The sequence below is a fragment of the Notothenia rossii genome (assembly GCF_949606895.1).
Source record: "Notothenia rossii genome assembly, chromosome: 10".
Lineage (NCBI taxonomy): Eukaryota > Metazoa > Chordata > Actinopteri > Perciformes > Nototheniidae > Notothenia > Notothenia rossii.
This window is the reverse complement of record NC_136908.1, coordinates 27998861-28021195: the sequence shown is the minus strand read 5'-3', so window position 1 is coordinate 28021195 and position 22335 is coordinate 27998861. Positions and strand designations below refer to the sequence as shown.

The following is a 22335-nucleotide window of genomic DNA, read 5'->3' as shown; positions in this document are numbered from 1 at the left end:
TCTTCAGAAACATTGCAGTTTATGCTTTAAACCATGCTGCTGAATTGATTGTCATATAATGCATATGTTTGTGTATTTCGGGCCTAATGTGTATAGGTCCTGTTAGGCATGTGTGTAACTGTTAATCAAAAACCGATTGCAACACTGAGAGAATTAAAAAGTATGCCTCCTTCTATAGAGTAAGAAGGGTGAGCTGGAGGGCCCTGTGGATGGATTTGTCAAAGATATGATGGAGCTGGTGAAGGTGCCCTTACATTCCCTTATATACAGAGCTGATACACAATGTTATTGATCAGATGTCAGTGTCATTCATCAGGAGTCTTCTGACCTCTCTAACTCTTCCACCCGACCCTCTCCTCCAGCCCAGCATCAGTGGCACAGACCTGGAGAAGTTCAGGAAAGCTCTGATGGGTCACTGCGACATCAATGGAGACGGAAAGATCCAGAAGAACGAGCTGCCTCTCTGCCTCGGCCTCAAACTCAGCTAACAGACCCCCACAACGTTCACACATTTTTCTTTCTTTCTTCTATCCTTCTTTCCATCTCCCTTGTTTCTATGTACAGTTCTAAATTATTTCATTTTTCAATTTAAACGTTTATCTTTTATTATACTCTTTTACTCCCGTCTAAATCATTACCTCTCCCTCCCTATTTTAGCAGCATCGCCTGAGTTAGTGGCTCTCAGTTGGTGTTTTAAGAATGATGTATCGACATGTTTTATGCTCATATATATATAATATGTTATATATTGCTATAATATTTATATTAAAATATCTAGCAATTGAAATAATGGTAAATGTGGAGCCTTGAGTTGGGACAAAAAAATGGTTTGTTTTCTTTGTAATGTAAAAAATAATGAAACATTGTTTGAATTACATTTTTTGTGAAAGGAGTATCCTGAATGATGGCTAATAAAATAGTTTGTGTCTTTGTCAGCTGTGTCTCTCTTTACGGAAATCATAAGTGTGCTATAAAAAGTGCTTTCAGTCACTGTAGGTGACTTTTATAGTGCCCTATAATCAATGGCTGCTTGGAGGAAAGAAAATGTACAGTAATTGAGTCTTATGTGCTTTGGAAAATTATAAGCAGTGATATAAAATATGTGGTTTTCAATAAGCCAAAACACTTCCAAAATCATTTTCAAATCACAAGCATATTTGTTTTTAAGTAATCATACAGTGGTAAAAGGTCCCATAAGATCTCTCAACTTCAGTGGAAGAGAACAATATCTTATTTGCAGTGGAACATATATATAAATTGAATCTTAAACATATGTTAATATGTATACATATATGTGTTTGATTTTAATACATCTTGTCATTTGATAGTGTTTTAAGATCAAAAGCTTAGACTTTTTAGGTCTTAGTTTCTGGGTCTTACTAATACCTCTGTGGTATTGAAGGAGGACAATTAAATCAAAACCTCAATAAACAAAAACAAAACTAGGATCAAACTATTATCGCCTGTCAGGGGAATTTTGCCTAGAGGCCAGGTAAAGGTTATCATTTGGTTAAACTGACTTTTGAATCAGATCTGCTGACAGAATGAAATGTTGAAATATGTCAAATTAGCTAAAGTGTGAACACCTGCCCAGGTTGCCAGAGGGCGGAGTTCCCAAGCTGATTCCAATGACTTCATCAGTGCGATGATTGTTCAGCTCATGCACCGACACTTTAAAAGGACCACTGTCTTTGCAGCAGTCATGAATCTGAAACAATAGATTATTTCTGTATTTGCTGCACACTGCTTACAGACTGTTTGGTTTCAGTTTTACAACAAAAATGTATTTTGGGTTGTGTGTGAGGTAAGATATTCTTATTTTGGCAGATTTCTTATATTTATTCTACTTAACTGTTTTTGGTTGGCTCATGTTTAATTCCTCTTTTCTTAGAGTTCTTGTCATCTCACTCTTGATTTTTGGGCAGCAAGCAAAGGGTAAGGATTTATGGTTCACAAGCTGCAGTTGAAATGTATAATTTTCCTATAAGGCTGTCTTTTAAAAAATGTGTTCTCCTTTTTAGCACTCAGCTACAGAAGTGGAGGCTCCAGTGGCATTACACCTCACTTTGATTTTTCAAGAAGCCTTAAACCCGCTTCCACTTCCAGTGATGATAGTTCAGCGCGGCCTGAGAGGGTTTTGGGTAGCTATTCACCCTTTCATGCTGACGGGGCTTTATCTGATACTCTGAAGCCAGCTGCTGCACCAAGTGCAGGAGGTTATAGTGGCTCTCATGGTAGGCAAGTAGATGGTTACAGTCCTGAGGGAAGTGTTTCTAGTTACGGGCCAAGCCAACCAATAATTCGTAAACCAAACCAACTACCTCAAGCTAACCCTAGTGCAAAAGGTGTCCTTCCAACCAAAGCTGCCCCGTGGCCTTTGCCCCATAATCCAAACTCTTTTCAGTCTGGTATTGCTTCAAGTTCTGCACTTGTGATGCACTCTGGTCCCTACTCCAAGCCCCAGCAGCCCAAAAACCTTCCAAAGCTCCAGCAGACCGGCTACAAGCCTCACCAGCCCAAACCTCAGCAGGCCGCCAACCCTTCAAATCCCCTGCAGTCTTGGTACCAGCCCAAACCCCAGCAGACCAAGCCCAACCAGCCTTTCTACTCTTCAAATCCTCAGCAGGCCAAGCCCTACCAGCCTTCACATCCTCAGCAGGCCAAGCCCTACCAGCCTTCACATCCTCAGCAGGCCAAGCCCTACCAGCCTTCACATCCTCAGCAGGCCAAGACCTACCAGCCTTCACATCCCCAGCAGGCCAAGCCCTACCAGCCAGCCTACCCTTTGAATTCCCAGCGTGCTACCAACCCTTCAAGTGCCCTGCAGTCTAGGTACCGGCCGAAACCCCAGCAGCCTTACTACCCTTCAAATCTCCAACAGGCCAAGCCTCAGCAGGCCGAACCCCTGCAAGGGGTGCTCCAAAGTAAAGCTGCCATGTGGGACTTTCGTTCTGAAGGAAGTGTTGCGTCTGGCTCTAATGTGCAGGCCCAGCGGGCTACCAACCCTTCGAATCCCTTGCAGTCTAGGTACCGGCCAAAACCCCAGCAGCATTCCTACCCGTCAAAACCCCAGCAGGCCAAGCCCTACCAGCGTTCATACCCTCCAAATCCCCAACAGGCCAAGCCTCAGCAGGCCGAACCCCTGCAAGGGGTGCTCCAAAGTAAAGCTGCCATGTGGAACTTTCCTTCTGAAGAGAGTGTTGCTTCTGGCTCTAATGTGCAGGCCAAGCCCTACCAGCCTGCATACCCTTTGAATCCCCAGCGGGCTACCAACCCTTCAAATCCCTTGCAGTCTAGGTACCAGCCAAAACCCCAGCAGCGTTCCTACCCTCCAAATCCCCAACAGGCCAAGCCTCAGCAGGCTGAACCCCTGCAAGGGGTGCTCCAAAGTAAAGCTGGCATGTGGGATTTTCCTTCCCAAGGAAGTGTTGCTTCTGGCTCTAAGGTGCAGGCCAAGCCCTACCAGCCAGCATACCCTTTGAATCCCCAGCGGGCTACCAACCCTTCAAGTCCCCTGCAGTCTAGGTACTGGCCCAAACCCCACCAGCCTGCCTACTGGTCAAATCCTCAGCAGGCCAAGCCCTACCAGCCCGCCTACCCTTCAAACCCTCAGCAGCCCAAACCTCAGCAGGCCAAAGCCCTGCAAGGGGTGCTCCAAAGTAAAGCTGGCATGTGGGACTTTACTTCCCAAGGAAGTGTTGCTTCTGGCTCTAAGGTGCAGCCCACTGACTCAAACTCGCACTTGAATGTTGACCAAAGAAGTTTGAGAGAAATTCCAATAACATTCTTGAACCAGCCCAGGTGGCAGCAGCAACTGGTGCCAGTGTTGAACATACATCATTGACCTTCCTAACTGTAAGTTGGTTTAACTTAAAGATTGCTACAATGAAGTAAGGGAAATGCTTTGCAAATGTTATAAATTGTATTTTCTGTTCTCAGGTTCCTGAACTTGCCTGGAAGCCGTCTGAACTGGCATCAACTTTGAATTTAATAAAATACTTGGAACACACTCTCTTTGGATGTTATTTGAAACTTTACTTGTGTGCTGTGCTGTAGACAGTGCTGCACCCTTACTTCCTGAACATGTCCACAACCACTTGCTTGTTTCCTTTGAACTTCAGGGGCTTGTTTTTCTGGCTAGGTACAATAACATTGTGAACAGCAGCTCACAGTAATGTGTATGCAAATATATGTATTGACCAGCAAGTTTAAAAGACTTGACTAAGAATGTTCTTCACTTAACATTTGAAAGTTTGATGACTTGAAGGCTATGAGAACTTTCAAGGATGAGTGTCCAATATTATTTCAAAGTGTCAGACTCTGTGGTTCCTAATGAGGGTTATTGGACTACACATGACAAACTTGTATCACTTAAAACAGGGGTCGGCAACCCGCGGCCCACGGGCCGCATGCGGCCCTTTAAGCCCTCTGCTCTGGCTCCCTTGAGCTTAGACAAAAAAGAAGGAAAGAAAATAAAAGTACTTGTAGGACTATTTATATTTTGTTGCATGGTTGAAAATGTTTCGTATCTTGTATTTTGAGGTGATACTGTGACACATAAATAAAAAACAAAACGGTTTTAATTAGGTCAACTAAAATATGCGTCACATCCTGCTACGGTCCCGCGCGAGTGTCTTTTCTTGGAGGCACTCGCGCGGGGACCCCCGGCTCGATGAGCGAACTATGGATAAATCAAAGAAAAGTTCCGGAGGAACACAGGATTTCATTCTGTGTGGACAGTTATATGCTTTCACAGCAAACGATGCTGGTTTACCGGTATGTTTGATATCTAGAGAGAAGTTGTCAAAGGTGCTGCAGCCTTTACGTATCGAGGAATAACACGGGAGAGGAAGACAGCTGACGATCTTCAGTCATAATTCAATGGGGTGTGTCATTTATTTCAGAAAACACTTTTTGTTATATTCCATAGAATGCTCTTAACGTCCAGATAGCAATGAATATATTAAATGCTTTGACAATAAATACATACAAAAATTAATCTCTGGAAGCCGTAGCGCTGTAAAAAAGCACGACCAATCATTTTAGCCGACCCGGCTAAAATAACTGGATGGCCTACCTGCCTGTCAACCTTCCATCTGTGCACAAACTTATCTCGTGGCCTCATTGATGATGCGCGTTCGTATGTGTTGGAGGAGGGACTCTGTAAGAAAGTCTGAAGGAAGAGGCCTATTTTTTCCGGTTGTGTATTTTCAAATTCTAGCGCACTCGAGCTGGTTTCTCCATTCTTACCTACCCTACCTTTAACTCTTTTTAGGGTGCAGCTATATGTTTTATTTATTTCAAAGTGGGCCCATTTTAATAATATTTTGTTTTCCTTCAAATGTTCAGAGGACTCCCCAAGTGCTGTGTTTAATTTATTTTAAAGTAGGCCTGTGTATTATTTGTAATTCTCCTTATAGGAGTTCTTTGTTTCTTATTAGAGGTTAACAGTTGTATATAATGTAATAAATAGCCTAATAAATGCAAAAAAACTGTAGTTTTTGTCTGATATAACAATAAATACAACTTTATTAGCTATCAAGCTATGAAATATGTTTTGTGGCTCCAGACAAAAATAATTGGGGGAAAAAGGAGCAAAATGGCTCTTTTGGTCAAAAAGGTTGCAGACCCCTGACTTAAAACAACATCTTCAGAAACATTGCAGTTTATGCTTTAAACCATGCTGCTGAATTGATTGTCATATAATGCATATGTTTGTGTATTTCGGGCCTAATGTGTATAGGTCCTGTTAGGCATGTGTGTAACTGTTAATCAAAAACCGATTGCAACACTGAGAGAATTAAAAAGTATGCCTCCTTCTATAGAGTAAGTAGGGTGAGCTGGAGGGCCCTGTGGATGGATTTGTCAAAGATATGATGGAGCTGGTGAAGGTGCCCTTACATTCCCTTATATACAGAGCTGATACACAATGTTATTGATCAGATGTCAGTGTCATTCATCAGGAGTCTTCTGACCTCTCTAACTCTTCCACCCGACCCTCTCCTCCAGCCCAGCATCAGTGGCACAGACCTGGAGAAGTTCAGGAAAGCTCTGATGGGTCACTGCGACATCAATGGAGACGGAAAGATCCAGAAGAACGAGCTGCCTCTCTGCCTCGGCCTCAAACTCAGCTAACAGACCCCCACAACGTTCACACATTTTTCTTTCTTTCTTCTATCCTTCTTTCCATCTCCCTTGTTTCTATGTACAGTTCTAAATTATTTCATTTTTCAATTTAAACGTTTATCTTTTATTATACTCTTTTACTCCCGTCTAAATCATTACCTCTCCCTCCCTATTTTAGCAGCATCGCCTGAGTTAGTGGCTCTCAGTTGGTGTTTTAAGAATGATGTATCGACATGTTTTATGCTCATATATATATAATATGTTATATATTGCTATAATATTTATATTAAAATATCTAGCAATTGAAATAATGGTAAATGTGGAGCCTTGAGTTGGGACAAAAAAATGGTTTGTTTTCTTTGTAATGTAAAAAATAATGAAACATTGTTTGAATTACATTTTTTGTGAAAGGAGTATCCTGAATGATGGCTAATAAAATAGTTTGTGTCTTTGTCAGCTGTGTCTCTCTTTACGGAAATCATAAGTGTGCTATAAAAAGTGCTTTCAGTCACTGTAGGTGACTTTTATAGTGCCCTATAATCAATGGCTGCTTGGAGGAAAGAAAATGTACAGTAATTGAGTCTTATGTGCTTTGGAAAATTATAAGCAGTGATATAAAATATGTGGTTTTCAATAAGCCAAAACACTTCCAAAATCATTTTCAAATCACAAGCATATTTGTTTTTAAGTAATCATACAGTGGTAAAAGGTCCCATAAGATCTCTCAACTTCAGTGGAAGAGAACAATATCTTATTTGCAGTGGAACATATATATAAATTGAATCTTAAACATATGTTAATATGTATACATATATGTGTTTGATTTTAATACATCTTGTCATTTGATAGTGTTTTAAGATCAAAAGCTTAGACTTTTTAGGTCTTAGTTTCTGGGTCTTACTAATACCTCTGTGGTATTGAAGGAGGACAATTAAATCAAAACCTCAATAAACAAAAACAAAACTAGGATCAAACTATTATCGCCTGTCAGGGGAATTTTGCCTAGAGGCCAGGTAAAGGTTATCATTTGGTTAAACTGACTTTTGAATCAGATCTGCTGACAGAATGAAATGTTGAAATATGTCAAATTAGCTAAAGTGTGAACACCTGCCCAGGTTGCCAGAGGGCGGAGTTCCCAAGCTGATTCCAATGACTTCATCAGTGCGATGATTGTTCAGCTCATGCACCGACACTTTAAAAGGACCACTGTCTTTGCAGCAGTCATGAATCTGAAACAATAGATTATTTCTGTATTTGCTGCACACTGCTTACAGACTGTTTGGTTTCAGTTTTACAACAAAAATGTATTTTGGGTTGTGTGTGAGGTAAGATATTCTTATTTTGGCAGATTTCTTATATTTATTCTACTTAACTGTTTTTGGTTGGCTCATGTTTAATTCCTCTTTTCTTAGAGTTCTTGTCATCTCACTCTTGATTTTTGGGCAGCAAGCAAAGGGTAAGGATTTATGGTTCACAAGCTGCAGTTGAAATGTATAATTTTCCTATAAGGCTGTCTTTTAAAAAATGTGTTCTCCTTTTTAGCACTCAGCTACAGAAGTGGAGGCTCCAGTGGCATTACACCTCACTTTGATTTTTCAAGAAGCCTTAAACCCGCTTCCACTTCCAGTGATGATAGTTCAGCGCGGCCTGAGAGGGTTTTGGGTAGCTATTCACCCTTTCATGCTGACGGGGCTTTATCTGATACTCTGAAGCCAGCTGCTGCACCAAGTGCAGGAGGTTATAGTGGCTCTCATGGTAGGCAAGTAGATGGTTACAGTCCTGAGGGAAGTGTTTCTAGTTACGGGCCAAGCCAACCAATAATTCGTAAACCAAACCAACTACCTCAAGCTAACCCTAGTGCAAAAGGTGTCCTTCCAACCAAAGCTGCCCCGTGGCCTTTGCCCCATAATCCAAACTCTTTTCAGTCTGGTATTGCTTCAAGTTCTGCACTTGTGATGCACTCTGGTCCCTACTCCAAGCCCCAGCAGCCCAAAAACCTTCCAAAGCTCCAGCAGGCCGGCTACAAGCCTCACCAGCCCAAACCTCAGCAGGCCGCCAACCCTTCAAATCCCCTGCAGTCTTGGTACCAGCCCAAACCCCAGCAGACCAAGCCCAACCAGCCTTTCTACTCTTCAAATCCTCAGCAGGCCAAGCCCTACCAGCCTTCACATCCTCAGCAGGCCAAGCCCTACCAGCCTTCACATCCTCAGCAGGCCAAGACCTACCAGCCTTCACATCCCCAGCAGGCCAAGCCCTACCAGCCAGCCTACCCTTTGAATTCCCAGCGTGCTACCAACCCTTCAAGTGCCCTGCAGTCTAGGTACCGGCCGAAACCCCAGCAGCCTTACTACCCTTCAAATCTCCAACAGGCCAAGCCTCAGCAGGCCGAACCCCTGCAAGGGGTGCTCCAAAGTAAAGCTGCCATGTGGGACTTTCGTTCTGAAGGAAGTGTTGCGTCTGGCTCTAATGTGCAGGCCCAGCGGGCTACCAACCCTTCGAATCCCTTGCAGTCTAGGTACCGGCCAAAACCCCAGCAGCATTCCTACCCGTCAAAACCCCCAGCAGGCCAAGCCCTACCAGCGTTCATACCCTCCAAATCCCCAACAGGCCAAGCCTCAGCAGGCCGAACCCCTGCAAGGGGTGCTCCAAAGTAAAGCTGCCATGTGGAACTTTCCTTCTGAAGAGAGTGTTGCTTCTGGCTCTAATGTGCAGGCCAAGCCCTACCAGCCTGCATACCCTTTGAATCCCCAGCGGGCTACCAACCCTTCAAATCCCTTGCAGTCTAGGTACCAGCCAAAACCCCAGCAGCGTTCCTACCCTCCAAATCCCCAACAGGCCAAGCCTCAGCAGGCTGAACCCCTGCAAGGGGTGCTCCAAAGTAAAGCTGGCATGTGGGATTTTCCTTCCCAAGGAAGTGTTGCTTCTGGCTCTAAGGTGCAGGCCAAGCCCTACCAGCCAGCATACCCTTTGAATCCCCAGCGGGCTACCAACCCTTCAAGTCCCCTGCAGTCTAGGTACTGGCCCAAACCCCACCAGCCTGCCTACTGGTCAAATCCTCAGCAGGCCAAGCCCTACCAGCCCGCCTACCCTTCAAACCCTCAGCAGCCCAAACCTCAGCAGGCCAAAGCCCTGCAAGGGGTGCTCCAAAGTAAAGCTGGCATGTGGGACTTTACTTCCCAAGGAAGTGTTGCTTCTGGCTCTAAGGTGCAGCCCACTGACTCAAACTCGCACTTGAATGTTGACCAAAGAAGTTTGAGAGAAATTCCAATAACATTCTTGAACCAGCCCAGGTGGCAGCAGCAACTGGTGCCAGTGTTGAACATACATCATTGACCTTCCTAACTGTAAGTTGGTTTAACTTAAAGATTGCTACAATGAAGTAAGGGAAATGCTTTGCAAATGTTATAAATTGTATTTTCTGTTCTCAGGTTCCTGAACTTGCCTGGAAGCCGTCTGAACTGGCATCAACTTTGAATTTAATAAAATACTTGGAACACACTCTCTTTGGATGTTATTTGAAACTTTACTTGTGTGCTGTGCTGTAGACAGTGCTGCACCCTTACTTCCTGAACATGTCCACAACCACTTGCTTGTTTCCTTTGAACTTCAGGGGCTTGTTTTTCTGGCTAGGTACAATAACATTGTGAACAGCAGCTCACAGTAATGTGTATGCAAATATATGTATTGACCAGCAAGTTTAAAAGACTTGACTAAGAATGTTCTTCACTTAACATTTGAAAGTTTGATGACTTGAAGGCTATGAGAACTTTCAAGGATGAGTGTCCAATATTATTTCAAAGTGTCAGACTCTGTGGTTCCTAATGAGGGTTATTGGACTACACATGACAAACTTGTATCACTTAAAACAGGGGTCGGCAACCCGCGGCCCACGGGCCGCATGCGGCCCTTTAAGCCCTCTGCTCTGGCTCCCTTGAGCTTAGACAAAAAAGAAGGAAAGAAAATAAAAGTACTTGTAGGACTATTTATATTTTGTTGCATGGTTGAAAATGTTTCGTATCTTGTATTTTGAGGTGATACTGTGACACATAAATAAAAAACAAAACGGTTTTAATTAGGTCAACTAAAATATGCGTCACATCCTGCTACGGTCCCGCGCGAGTGTCTTTTCTTGGAGGCACTCGCGCGGGGACCCCCGGCTCGATGAGCGAACTATGGATAAATCAAAGAAAAGTTCCGGAGGAACACAGGATTTCATTCTGTGTGGACAGAGTTATATGCTTTCACAGCAAACGATGCTGGTTTACCGGTATGTTTGATATCTAGAGAGAAGTTGTCAAAGGTGCTGCAGCCTTTACGTATCGAGGAATAACACGGGAGAGGAAGACAGCTGACGATCTTCAGTCATAATTCAATGGGGTGTGTCATTTATTTCAGAAAACACTTTTTGTTATATTCCATAGAATGCTCTTAACGTCCAGATAGCAATGAATATATTAAATGCTTTGACAATAAATACATACAAAAATTAATCTCTGGAAGCCGTAGCGCTGTAAAAAAGCACGACCAATCATTTTAGCCGACCCGGCTAAAATAACTGGATGGCCTACCTGCCTGTCAACCTTCCATCTGTGCACAAACTTATCTCGTGGCCTCATTGATGATGCGCGTTCGTATGTGTTGGAGGAGGGACTCTGTAAGAAAGTCTGAAGGAAGAGGCCTATTTTTTCCGGTTGTGTATTTTCAAATTCTAGCGCACTCGAGCTGGTTTCTCCATTCTTACCTACCCTACCTTTAACTCTTTTTAGGGTGCAGCTATATGTTTTATTTATTTCAAAGTGGGCCCATTTTAATAATATTTTGTTTTCCTTCAAATGTTCAGAGGACTCCCCAAGTGCTGTGTTTAATTTATTTTAAAGTAGGCCTGTGTATTATTTGTAATTCTCCTTATAGGAGTTCTTTGTTTCTTATTAGAGGTTAACAGTTGTATATAATGTAATAAATAGCCTAATAAATGCAAAAAAACTGTAGTTTTTGTCTGATATAACAATAAATACAACTTTATTAGCTATCAAGCTATGAAATATGTTTTGTGGCTCCAGACAAAAATAATTGGGGGAAAAAGGAGCAAAATGGCTCTTTTGGTCAAAAAGGTTGCAGACCCCTGACTTAAAACAACATCTTCAGAAACATTGCAGTTTATGCTTTAAACCATGCTGCTGAATTGATTGTCATATAATGCATATGTTTGTGTATTTCGGGCCTAATGTGTATAGGTCCTGTTAGGCATGTGTGTAACTGTTAATCAAAAACCGATTGCAACACTGAGAGAATTAAAAAGTATGCCTCCTTCTATAGAGTAAGAAGGGTGAGCTGGAGGGCCCTGTGGATGGATTTGTCAAAGATATGATGGAGCTGGTGAAGGTGCCCTTACATTCCCTTATATACAGAGCTGATACACAATGTTATTGATCAGATGTCAGTGTCATTCATCAGGAGTCTTCTGACCTCTCTAACTCTTCCACCCGACCCTCTCCTCCAGCCCAGCATCAGTGGCACAGACCTGGAGAAGTTCAGGAAAGCTCTGATGGGTCACTGCGACATCAATGGAGACGGAAAGATCCAGAAGAACGAGCTGCCTCTCTGCCTCGGCCTCAAACTCAGCTAACAGACCCCCACAACGTTCACACATTTTTCTTTCTTTCTTCTATCCTTCTTTCCATCTCCCTTGTTTCTATGTACAGTTCTAAATTATTTCATTTTTCAATTTAAACGTTTATCTTTTATTATACTCTTTTACTCCCGTCTAAATCATTACCTCTCCCTCCCTATTTTAGCAGCATCGCCTGAGTTAGTGGCTCTCAGTTGGTGTTTTAAGAATGATGTATCAACATGTTTTATGCTCATATATATATAATATGTTATATATTGCTATAATATTTATATTAAAATATCTAGCAATTGAAATAATGGTAAATGTGGAGCCTTGAGTTGGGACAAAAAAATGGTTTGTTTTCTTTGTAATGTAAAAAATAATGAAACATTGTTTGAATTACATTTTTTGTGAAAGGAGTATCCTGAATGATGGCTAATAAAATAGTTTGTGTCTTTGTCAGCTGTGTCTCTCTTTACGGAAATCATAAGTGTGCTATAAAAAGTGCTTTCAGTCACTGTAGGTGACTTTTATAGTGCCCTATAATCAATGGCTGCTTGGAGGAAAGAAAATGTACAGTAATTGAGTCTTATGTGCTTTGGAAAATTATAAGCAGTGATATAAAATATGTGGTTTTCAATAAGCCAAAACACTTCCAAAATCATTTTCAAATCACAAGCATATTTGTTTTTAAGTAATCATACAGTGGTAAAAGGTCCCATAAGATCTCTCAACTTCAGTGGAAGAGAACAATATCTTATTTGCAGTGGAACATATATATAAATAGAATGTTAAACATATGTTAATATGTATACATATATGTGTTTGATTTTAATACATCTTGTCATTTGATAGTGTTTTAAGATCAAAAGCTTAGACTTTTTAGGTCTTAGTTTCTGGGTCTTACTAATACCTCTGTGGTATTGAAGGAGGACAATTAAATCAAAACCTCAATAAACAAAAACAAAACTAGGATCAAACTATTATCGCCTGTCAGGGGAATTTTGCCTAGAGGCCAGGTAAAGGTTATCATTTGGTTAAACTGACTTTTGAATCAGATCTGCTGACAGAATGAAATGTTGAAATATGTCAAATTAGCTAAAGTGTGAACACCTGCCCAGGTTGCCAGAGGGCGGAGTTCCCAAGCTGATTCCAATGACTTCATCAGTGCGATGATTGTTCAGCTCATGCACCGACACTTTAAAAGGACCACTGTCTTTGCAGCAGTCATGAATCTGAAACAATAGATTATTTCTGTATTTGCTGCACACTGCTTACAGACTGTTTGGTTTCAGTTTTACAACAAAAATGTATTTTGGGTTGTGTGTGAGGTAAGATATTCTTATTTTGGCAGATTTCTTATATTTATTCTACTTAACTGTTTTTGGTTGGCTCATGTTTAATTCCTCTTTTCTTAGAGTTCTTGTCATCTCACTCTTGATTTTTGGGCAGCAAGCAAAGGGTAAGGATTTATGGTTCACAAGCTGCAGTTGAAATGTATAATTTTCCTATAAGGCTGTCTTTTAAAAAATGTGTTCTCCTTTTTAGCACTCAGCTACAGAAGTGGAGGCTCCAGTGGCATTACACCTCACTTTGATTTTTCAAGAAGCCTTAAACCCGCTTCCACTTCCAGTGATGATAGTTCAGCGCGGCCTGAGAGGGTTTTGGGTAGCTATTCACCCTTTCATGCTGACGGGGCTTTATCTGATACTCTGAAGCCAGCTGCTGCACCAAGTGCAGGAGGTTATAGTGGCTCTCATGGTAGGCAAGTAGATGGTTACAGTCCTGAGGGAAGTGTTTCTAGTTACGGGCCAAGCCAACCAATAATTCGTAAACCAAACCAACTACCTCAAGCTAACCCTAGTGCAAAAGGTGTCCTTCCAACCAAAGCTGCCCCGTGGCCTTTGCCCCATAATCCAAACTCTTTTCAGTCTGGTATTGCTTCAAGTTCTGCACTTGTGATGCACTCTGGTCCCTACTCCAAGCCCCAGCAGCCCAAAAACCTTCCAAAGCTCCAGCAGGCCGGCTACAAGCCTCACCAGCCCAAACCTCAGCAGGCCGCCAACCCTTCAAATCCCCTGCAGTCTTGGTACCAGCCCAAACCCCAGCAGACCAAGCCCAACCAGCCTTTCTACTCTTCAAATCCTCAGCAGGCCAAGCCCTACCAGCCTTCACATCCTCAGCAGGCCAAGCCCTACCAGCCTTCACATCCTCAGCAGGCCAAGACCTACCAGCCTTCACATCCCCAGCAGGCCAAGCCCTACCAGCCAGCCTACCCTTTGAATTCCCAGCGTGCTACCAACCCTTCAAGTGCCCTGAAGTCTAGGTACCGGCCGAAACCCCAGCAGCCTTACTACCCTTCAAATCTCCAACAGGCCAAGCCTCAGCAGGCCGAACCCCTGCAAGGGGTGCTCCAAAGTAAAGCTGCCATGTGGGACTTTCGTTCTGAAGGAAGTGTTGCGTCTGGCTCTAATGTGCAGGCCCAGCGGGCTACCAACCCTTCGAATCCCTTGCAGTCTAGGTACCGGCCAAAACCCCAGCAGCATTCCTACCCGTCAAAACCCCAGCAGGCCAAGCCCTACCAGCGTTCATACCCTCCAAATCCCCAACAGGCCAAGCCTCAGCAGGCCGAACCCCTGCAAGGGGTGCTCCAAAGTAAAGCTGCCATGTGGAACTTTCCTTCTGAAGAGAGTGTTGCTTCTGGCTCTAATGTGCAGGCCAAGCCCTACCAGCCTGCATACCCTTTGAATCCCCAGCGGGCTACCAACCCTTCAAATCCCTTGCAGTCTAGGTACCAGCCAAAACCCCAGCAGCGTTCCTACCCTCCAAATCCCCAACAGGCCAAGCCTCAGCAGGCTGAACCCCTGCAAGGGGTGCTCCAAAGTAAAGCTGGCATGTGGGATTTTCCTTCCCAAGGAAGTGTTGCTTCTGGCTCTAAGGTGCAGGCCAAGCCCTACCAGCCAGCATACCCTTTGAATCCCCAGCGGGCTACCAACCCTTCAAGTCCCCTGCAGTCTAGGTACTGGCCCAAACCCCACCAGCCTGCCTACTGGTCAAATCCTCAGCAGGCCAAGCCCTACCAGCCCGCCTACCCTTCAAACCCTCAGCAGCCCAAACCTCAGCAGGCCAAAGCCCTGCAAGGGGTGCTCCAAAGTAAAGCTGGCATGTGGGACTTTACTTCCCAAGGAAGTGTTGCTTCTGGCTCTAAGGTGCAGCCCACTGACTCAAACTCGCACTTGAATGTTGACCAAAGAAGTTTGAGAGAAATTCCAATAACATTCTTGAACCAGCCCAGGTGGCAGCAGCAACTGGTGCCAGTGTTGAACATACATCATTGACCTTCCTAACTGTAAGTTGGTTTAACTTAAAGATTGCTACAATGAAGTAAGGGAAATGCTTTGCAAATGTTATAAATTGTATTTTCTGTTCTCAGGTTCCTGAACTTGCCTGGAAGCCGTCTGAACTGGCATCAACTTTGAATTTAATAAAATACTTGGAACACACTCTCTTTGGATGTTATTTGAAACTTTACTTGTGTGCTGTGCTGTAGACAGTGCTGCACCCTTACTTCCTGAACATGTCCACAACCACTTGCTTGTTTCCTTTGAACTTCAGGGGCTTGTTTTTCTGGCTAGGTACAATAACATTGTGAACAGCAGCTCACAGTAATGTGTATGCAAATATATGTATTGACCAGCAAGTTTAAAAGACTTGACTAAGAATGTTCTTCACTTAACATTTGAAAGTTTGATGACTTGAAGGCTATGAGAACTTTCAAGGATGAGTGTCCAATATTATTTCAAAGTGTCAGACTCTGTGGTTCCTAATGAGGGTTATTGGACTACACATGACAAACTTGTATCACTTAAAACAGGGGTCGGCAACCCGCGGCCCACGGGCCGCATGCGGCCCTTTAAGCCCTCTGCTCTGGCTCCCTTGAGCTTAGACAAAAAAGAAGGAAAGAAAATAAAAGTACTTGTAGGACTATTTATATTTTGTTGCATGGTTGAAAATGTTTCGTATCTTGTATTTTGAGGTGATACTGTGACACATAAATAAAAAACAAAACGGTTTTAATTAGGTCAACTAAAATATGCGTCACATCCTGCTACGGTCCCGCGCGAGTGTCTTTTCTTGGAGGCACTCGCGCGGGGACCCCCGGCTCGATGAGCGAACTATGGATAAATCAAAGAAAAGTTCCGGAGGAACACAGGATTTCATTCTGTGTGGACAGTTATATGCTTTCACAGCAAACGATGCTGGTTTACCGGTATGTTTGATATCTAGAGAGAAGTTGTCAAAGGTGCTGCAGCCTTTACGTATCGAGGAATAACACGGGAGAGGAAGACAGCTGACGATCTTCAGTCATAATTCAATGGGGTGTGTCATTTATTTCAGAAAACACTTTTTGTTATATTCCATAGAATGCTCTTAACGTCCAGATAGCAATGAATATATTAAATGCTTTGACAATAAATACATACAAAAATTAATCTCTGGAAGCCGTAGCGCTGTAAAAAAGCACGACCAATCATTTTAGCCGACCCGGCTAAAATAACTGGATGGCCTACCTGCCTGTCAACCTTCCATCTGTGCACAAACTTATCTCGTGGCCTCATTGATGATGCGCGTTCGTATGTGTTGGAGGAGGGACTCTGTAAGAAAGTCTGAAGGAAGAGGCCTATTTTTTCCGGTTGTGTATTTTCAAATTCTAGCGCACTCGAGCTGGTTTCTCCATTCTTACCTACCCTACCTTTAACTCTTTTTAGGGTGCAGCTATATGTTTTATTTATTTCAAAGTGGGCCCATTTTAATAATATTTTGTTTTCCTTCAAATGTTCAGAGGACTCCCCAAGTGCTGTGTTTAATTTATTTTAAAGTAGGCCTGTGTATTATTTGTAATTCTCCTTATAGGAGTTCTTTGTTTCTTATTAGAGGTTAACAGTTGTATATAATGTAATAAATAGCCTAATAAATGCAAAAAAACTGTAGTTTTTGTCTGATATAACAATAAATACAACTTTATTAGCTATCAAGCTATGAAATATGTTTTGTGGCTCCAGACAAAAATAATTGGGGGAAAAAGGAGCAAAATGGCTCTTTTGGTCAAAAAGGTTGCAGACCCCTGACTTAAAACAACATCTTCAGAAACATTGCAGTTTATGCTTTAAACCATGCTGCTGAATTGATTGTCATATAATGCATATGTTTGTGTATTTCGGGCCTAATGTGTATAGGTCCTGTTAGGCATGTGTGTAACTGTTAATCAAAAACCGATTGCAACACTGAGAGAATTAAAAAGTATGCCTCCTTCTATAGAGTAAGTAGGGTGAGCTGGAGGGCCCTGTGGATGGATTTGTCAAAGATATGATGGAGCTGGTGAAGGTGCCCTTACATTCCCTTATATACAGAGCTGATACACAATGTTATTGATCAGATGTCAGTGTCATTCATCAGGAGTCTTCTGACCTCTCTAACTCTTCCACCCGACCCTCTCCTCCAGCCCAGCATCAGTGGCACAGACCTGGAGAAGTTCAGGAAAGCTCTGATGGGTCACTGCGACATCAATGGAGACGGAAAGATCCAGAAGAACGAGCTGCCTCTCTGCCTCGGCCTCAAACTCAGCTAACAGACCCCCACAACGTTCACACATTTTTCTTTCTTTCTTCTATCCTTCTTTCCATCTCCCTTGTTTCTATGTACAGTTCTAAATTATTTCATTTTTCAATTTAAACGTTTATCTTTTATTATACTCTTTTACTCCCGTCTAAATCATTACCTCTCCCTCCCTATTTTAGCAGCATCGCCTGAGTTAGTGGCTCTCAGTTGGTGTTTTAAGAATGATGTATCGACATGTTTTATGCTCATATATATATAATATGTTATATATTGCTATAATATTTATATTAAAATATCTAGCAATTGAAATAATGGTAAATGTGGAGCCTTGAGTTGGGACAAAAAAATGGTTTGTTTTCTTTGTAATGTAAAAAATAATGAAACATTGTTTGAATTACATTTTTTGTGAAAGGAGTATCCTGAATGATGGCTAATAAAATAGTTTGTGTCTTTGTCAGCTGTGTCTCTCTTTACGGAAATCATAAGTGTGCTATAAAAAGTGCTTTCAGTCACTGTAGGTGACTTTTATAGTGCCCTATAATCAATGGCTGCTTGGAGGAAAGAAAATGTACAGTAATTGAGTCTTATGTGCTTTGGAAAATTATAAGCAGTGATATAAAATATGTGGTTTTCAATAAGCCAAAACACTTCCAAAATCATTTTCAAATCACAAGCATATTTGTTTTTAAGTAATCATACAGTGGTAAAAGGTCCCATAAGATCTCTCAACTTCAGTGGAAGAGAACAATATCTTATTTGCAGTGGAACATATATATAAATAGAATGTTAAACATATGTTAATATGTATACATATATGTGTTTGATTTTAATACATCTTGTCATTTGATAGTGTTTTAAGATCAAAAGCTTAGACTTTTTAGGTCTTAGTTTCTGGGTCTTACTAATACCTCTGTGGTATTGAAGGAGGACAATTAAATCAAAACCTCAATAAACAAAAACAAAACTAGGATCAAACTATTATCGCCTGTCAGGGGAATTTTGCCTAGAGGCCAGGTAAAGGTTATCATTTGGTTAAACTGACTTTTGAATCAGATCTGCTGACAGAATGAAATGTTGAAATATGTCAAATTAGCTAAAGTGTGAACACCTGCCCAGGTTGCCAGAGGGCGGAGTTCCCAAGCTGATTCCAATGACTTCATCAGTGCGATGATTGTTCAGCTCATGCACCGACACTTTAAAAGGACCACTGTCTTTGCAGCAGTCATGAATCTGAAACAATAGATTATTTCTGTATTTGCTGCACACTGCTTACAGACTGTTTGGTTTCAGTTTTACAACAAAAATGTATTTTGGGTTGTGTGTGAGGTAAGATATTCTTATTTTGGCAGATTTCTTATATTTATTCTACTTAACTGTTTTTGGTTGGCTCATGTTTAATTCCTCTTTTCTTAGAGTTCTTGTCATCTCACTCTTGATTTTTGGGCAGCAAGCAAAGGGTAAGGATTTATGGTTCACAAGCTGCAGTTGAAATGTATAATTTTCCTATAAGGCTGTCTTTTAAAAAATGTGTTCTCCTTTTTAGCACTCAGCTACAGAAGTGGAGGCTCCAGTGGCATTACACCTCACTTTGATTTTTCAAGAAGCCTTAAACCCGCTTCCACTTCCAGTGATGATAGTTCAGCGCGGCCTGAGAGGGTTTTGGGTAGCTATTCACCCTTTCATGCTGACGGGGCTTTATCTGATACTCTGAAGCCAGCTGCTGCACCAAGTGCAGGAGGTTATAGTGGCTCTCATGGTAGGCAAGTAGATGGTTACAGTCCTGAGGGAAGTGTTTCTAGTTACGGGCCAAGCCAACCAATAATTCGTAAACCAAACCAACTACCTCAAGCTAACCCTAGTGCAAAAGGTGTCCTTCCAACCAAAGCTGCCCCGTGGCCTTTGCCCCATAATCCAAACTCTTTTCAGTCTAGTATTGCTTCAAGTTCTGCACTTGTGATGCACTCTGGTCCCTACTCCAAGCCCCAGCAGCCCAAAAACCTTCCAAAGCTCCAGCAGGCCGGCTACAAGCCTCACCAGCCCAAACCTCAGCAGGCCGCCAACCCTTCAAATCCCCTGCAGTCTTGGTACCAGCCCAAACCCCAGCAGACCAAGCCCAACCAGCCTTTCTACTCTTCAAATCCTCAGCAGGCCAAGCCCTACCAGCCTTCACATCCTCAGCAGGCCAAGCCCTACCAGCCTTCACATCCTCAGCAGGCCAAGACCTACCAGCCTTCACATCCCCAGCAGGCCAAGCCCTACCAGCCAGCCTACCCTTTGAATTCCCAGCGTGCTACCAACCCTTCAAGTGCCCTGCAGTCTAGGTACCGGCCGAAACCCCAGCAGCCTTACTACCCTTCAAATCTCCAACAGGCCAAGCCTCAGCAGGCCGAACCCCTGCAAGGGGTGCTCCAAAGTAAAGCTGCCATGTGGGACTTTCGTTCTGAAGGAAGTGTTGCGTCTGGCTCTAATGTGCAGGCCCAGCGGGCTACCAACCCTTCGAATCCCTTGCAGTCTAGGTACCGGCCAAAACCCCAGCAGCATTCCTACCCGTCAAAACCCCAGCAGGCCAAGCCCTACCAGCGTTCATACCCTCCAAATCCCCAACAGGCCAAGCCTCAGCAGGCCGAACCCCTGCAAGGGGTGCTCCAAAGTAAAGCTGCCATGTGGAACTTTCCTTCTGAAGAGAGTGTTGCTTCTGGCTCTAATGTGCAGGCCAAGCCCTACCAGCCTGCATACCCTTTGAATCCCCAGCGGGCTACCAACCCTTCAAATCCCTTGCAGTCTAGGTACCAGCCAAAACCCCAGCAGCGTTCCTACCCTCCAAATCCCCAACAGGCCAAGCCTCAGCAGGCCGAACCCCTGCAAGGGGTGCTCCAAAGTAAAGCTGGCATGTGGGATTTTCCTTCCCAAGGAAGTGTTGCTTCTGGCTCTAAGGTGCAGGCCAAGCCCTACCAGCCAGCATACCCTTTGAATCCCCAGCGGGCTACCAACCCTTCAAGTCCCCTGCAGTCTAGGTACTGGCCCAAACCCCACCAGCCTGCCTACTGGTCAAATCCTCAGCAGGCCAAGCCCTACCAGCCCGCCTACCCTTCAAACCCTCAGCAGCCCAAACCTCAGCAGGCCAAAGCCCTGCAAGGGGTGCTCCAAAGTAAAGCTGGCATGTGGGACTTTACTTCCCAAGGAAGTGTTGCTTCTGGCTCTAAGGTGCAGCCCACTGACTCAAACTCGCACTTGAATGTTGACCAAAGAAGTTTGAGAGAAATTCCAATAACATTCTTGAACCAGCCCAGGTGGCAGCAGCAACTGGTGCCAGTGTTGAACATACATCATTGACCTTCCTAACTGTAAGTTGGTTTAACTTAAAGATTGCTACAATGAAGTAAGGGAAATGCTTTGCAAATGTTATAAATTGTATTTTCTGTTCTCAGGTTCCTGAACTTGCCTGGAAGCCGTCTGAACTGGCATCAACTTTGAATTTAATAAAATACTTGGAACACACTCTCTTTGGATGTTATTTGAAACTTTACTTGTGTGCTGTGCTGTAGACAGTGCTGCACCCTTACTTCCTGAACATGTCCACAACCACTTGCTTGTTTCCTTTGAACTTCAGGGGCTTGTTTTTCTGGCTAGGTACAATAACATTGTGAACAGCAGCTCACAGTAATGTGTATGCAAATATATGTATTGACCAGCAAGTTTAAAAGACTTGACTAAGAATGTTCTTCACTTAACATTTGAAAGTTTGATGACTTGAAGGCTATGAGAACTTTCAAGGATGAGTGTCCAATATTATTTCAAAGTGTCAGACTCTGTGGTTCCTAATGAGGGTTATTGGACTACACATGACAAACTTGTATCACTTAAAACAGGGGTCGGCAACCCGCGGCCCACGGGCCGCATGCGGCCCTTTAAGCCCTCTGCTCTGGCTCCCTTGAGCTTAGACAAAAAAGAAGGAAAGAAAATAAAAGTACTTGTAGGACTATTTATATTTTGTTGCATGGTTGAAAATGTTTCGTATCTTGTATTTTGAGGTGATACTGTGACACATAAATAAAAAACAAAACGGTTTTAATTAGGTCAACTAAAATATGCGTCACATCCTGCTACGGTCCCGTGCGAGTGTCTTTTCTTGGAGGCACTCGCGCGGGGACCCCCGGCTCGATGAGCGAACTATGGATAAATCAAAGAAAAGTTCCGGAGGAACACAGGATTTCATTCTGTGTGGACAGAGTTATATGCTTTCACAGCAAACGATGCTGGTTTACCGGTATGTTTGATATCTAGAGAGAAGTTGTCAAAGGTGCTGCAGCCTTTACGTATCGAGGAATAACACGGGAGAGGAAGACAGCTGACGATCTTCAGTCATAATTCAATGGGGTGTGTCATTTATTTCAGAAAACACTTTTTGTTATATTCCATAGAATGCTCTTAACGTCCAGATAGCAATGAATATATTAAATGCTTTGACAATAAATACATACAAAAATTAATCTCTGGAAGCCGTAGCGCTGTAAAAAAGCACGACCAATCATTTTAGCCGACCCGGCTAAAATAACTGGATGGCCTACCTGCCTGTCAACCTTCCATCTGTGCACAAACTTATCTCGTGGCCTCATTGATGATGCGCGTTCGTATGTGTTGGAGGAGGGACTCTGTAAGAAAGTCTGAAGGAAGAGGCCTATTTTTTCCGGTTGTGTATTTTCAAATTCTAGCGCACTCGAGCTGGTTTCTCCATTCTTACCTACCCTACCTTTAACTCTTTTTAGGGTGCAGCTATATGTTTTATTTATTTCAAAGTGGGCCCATTTTAATAATATTTTGTTTTCCTTCAAATGTTCAGAGGACTCCCCAAGTGCTGTGTTTAATTTATTTTAAAGTAGGCCTGTGTATTATTTGTAATTCTCCTTATAGGAGTTCTTTGTTTCTTATTAGAGGTTAACAGTTGTATATAATGTAATAAATAGCCTAATAAATGCAAA

The 22335-nt window shown here is 42.9% G+C and overlaps 4 protein-coding genes across 4 annotated transcripts; all 4 read left to right on the top strand.

Annotated features, from left to right (window-relative positions):
• The first annotated feature begins 1782 nt into the window (after positions 1-1782).
• On the top strand, positions 1783-4009 carry LOC307021438 (uncharacterized protein). Its single transcript, XM_079653563.1, has 3 exons — positions 1783-1935; positions 2022-3855; positions 3940-4009. Exons 1-2 carry the CDS (start codon positions 1869-1871, stop codon positions 3842-3844), a joined length of 1890 nt encoding a protein of 629 aa, XP_079509689.1. The 5' UTR covers positions 1783-1868; the 3' UTR covers positions 3845-3855; positions 3940-4009.
• Positions 4010-7430: 3421 nt separating this feature from the next.
• LOC307021448 (uncharacterized protein) lies at positions 7431-9624 on the top strand. The gene is made up of 3 exons (XM_079653573.1): positions 7431-7582; positions 7669-9470; positions 9555-9624. Exons 1-2 carry the CDS (start codon positions 7516-7518, stop codon positions 8778-8780), a joined length of 1179 nt encoding a protein of 392 aa, XP_079509699.1. The 5' UTR covers positions 7431-7515; the 3' UTR covers positions 8781-9470; positions 9555-9624.
• A 3423-nt stretch (positions 9625-13047) lies between these two features.
• On the top strand, positions 13048-15240 carry LOC307021442 (uncharacterized protein). The gene is made up of 3 exons (XM_079653567.1): positions 13048-13199; positions 13286-15086; positions 15171-15240. The coding sequence occupies exons 1-2, from the start codon at positions 13133-13135 to the stop codon at positions 15073-15075; spliced, it is 1857 nt and encodes a 618-aa protein (XP_079509693.1). The 5' UTR covers positions 13048-13132; the 3' UTR covers positions 15076-15086; positions 15171-15240.
• Positions 15241-18660: 3420 nt separating this feature from the next.
• LOC307021444 (uncharacterized protein) lies at positions 18661-20854 on the top strand. The gene is made up of 3 exons (XM_079653569.1): positions 18661-18813; positions 18900-20700; positions 20785-20854. The coding sequence occupies exons 1-2, from the start codon at positions 18747-18749 to the stop codon at positions 20687-20689; spliced, it is 1857 nt and encodes a 618-aa protein (XP_079509695.1). The 5' UTR covers positions 18661-18746; the 3' UTR covers positions 20690-20700; positions 20785-20854.
• The last annotated feature ends 1481 nt before the right edge of the window (positions 20855-22335 follow it).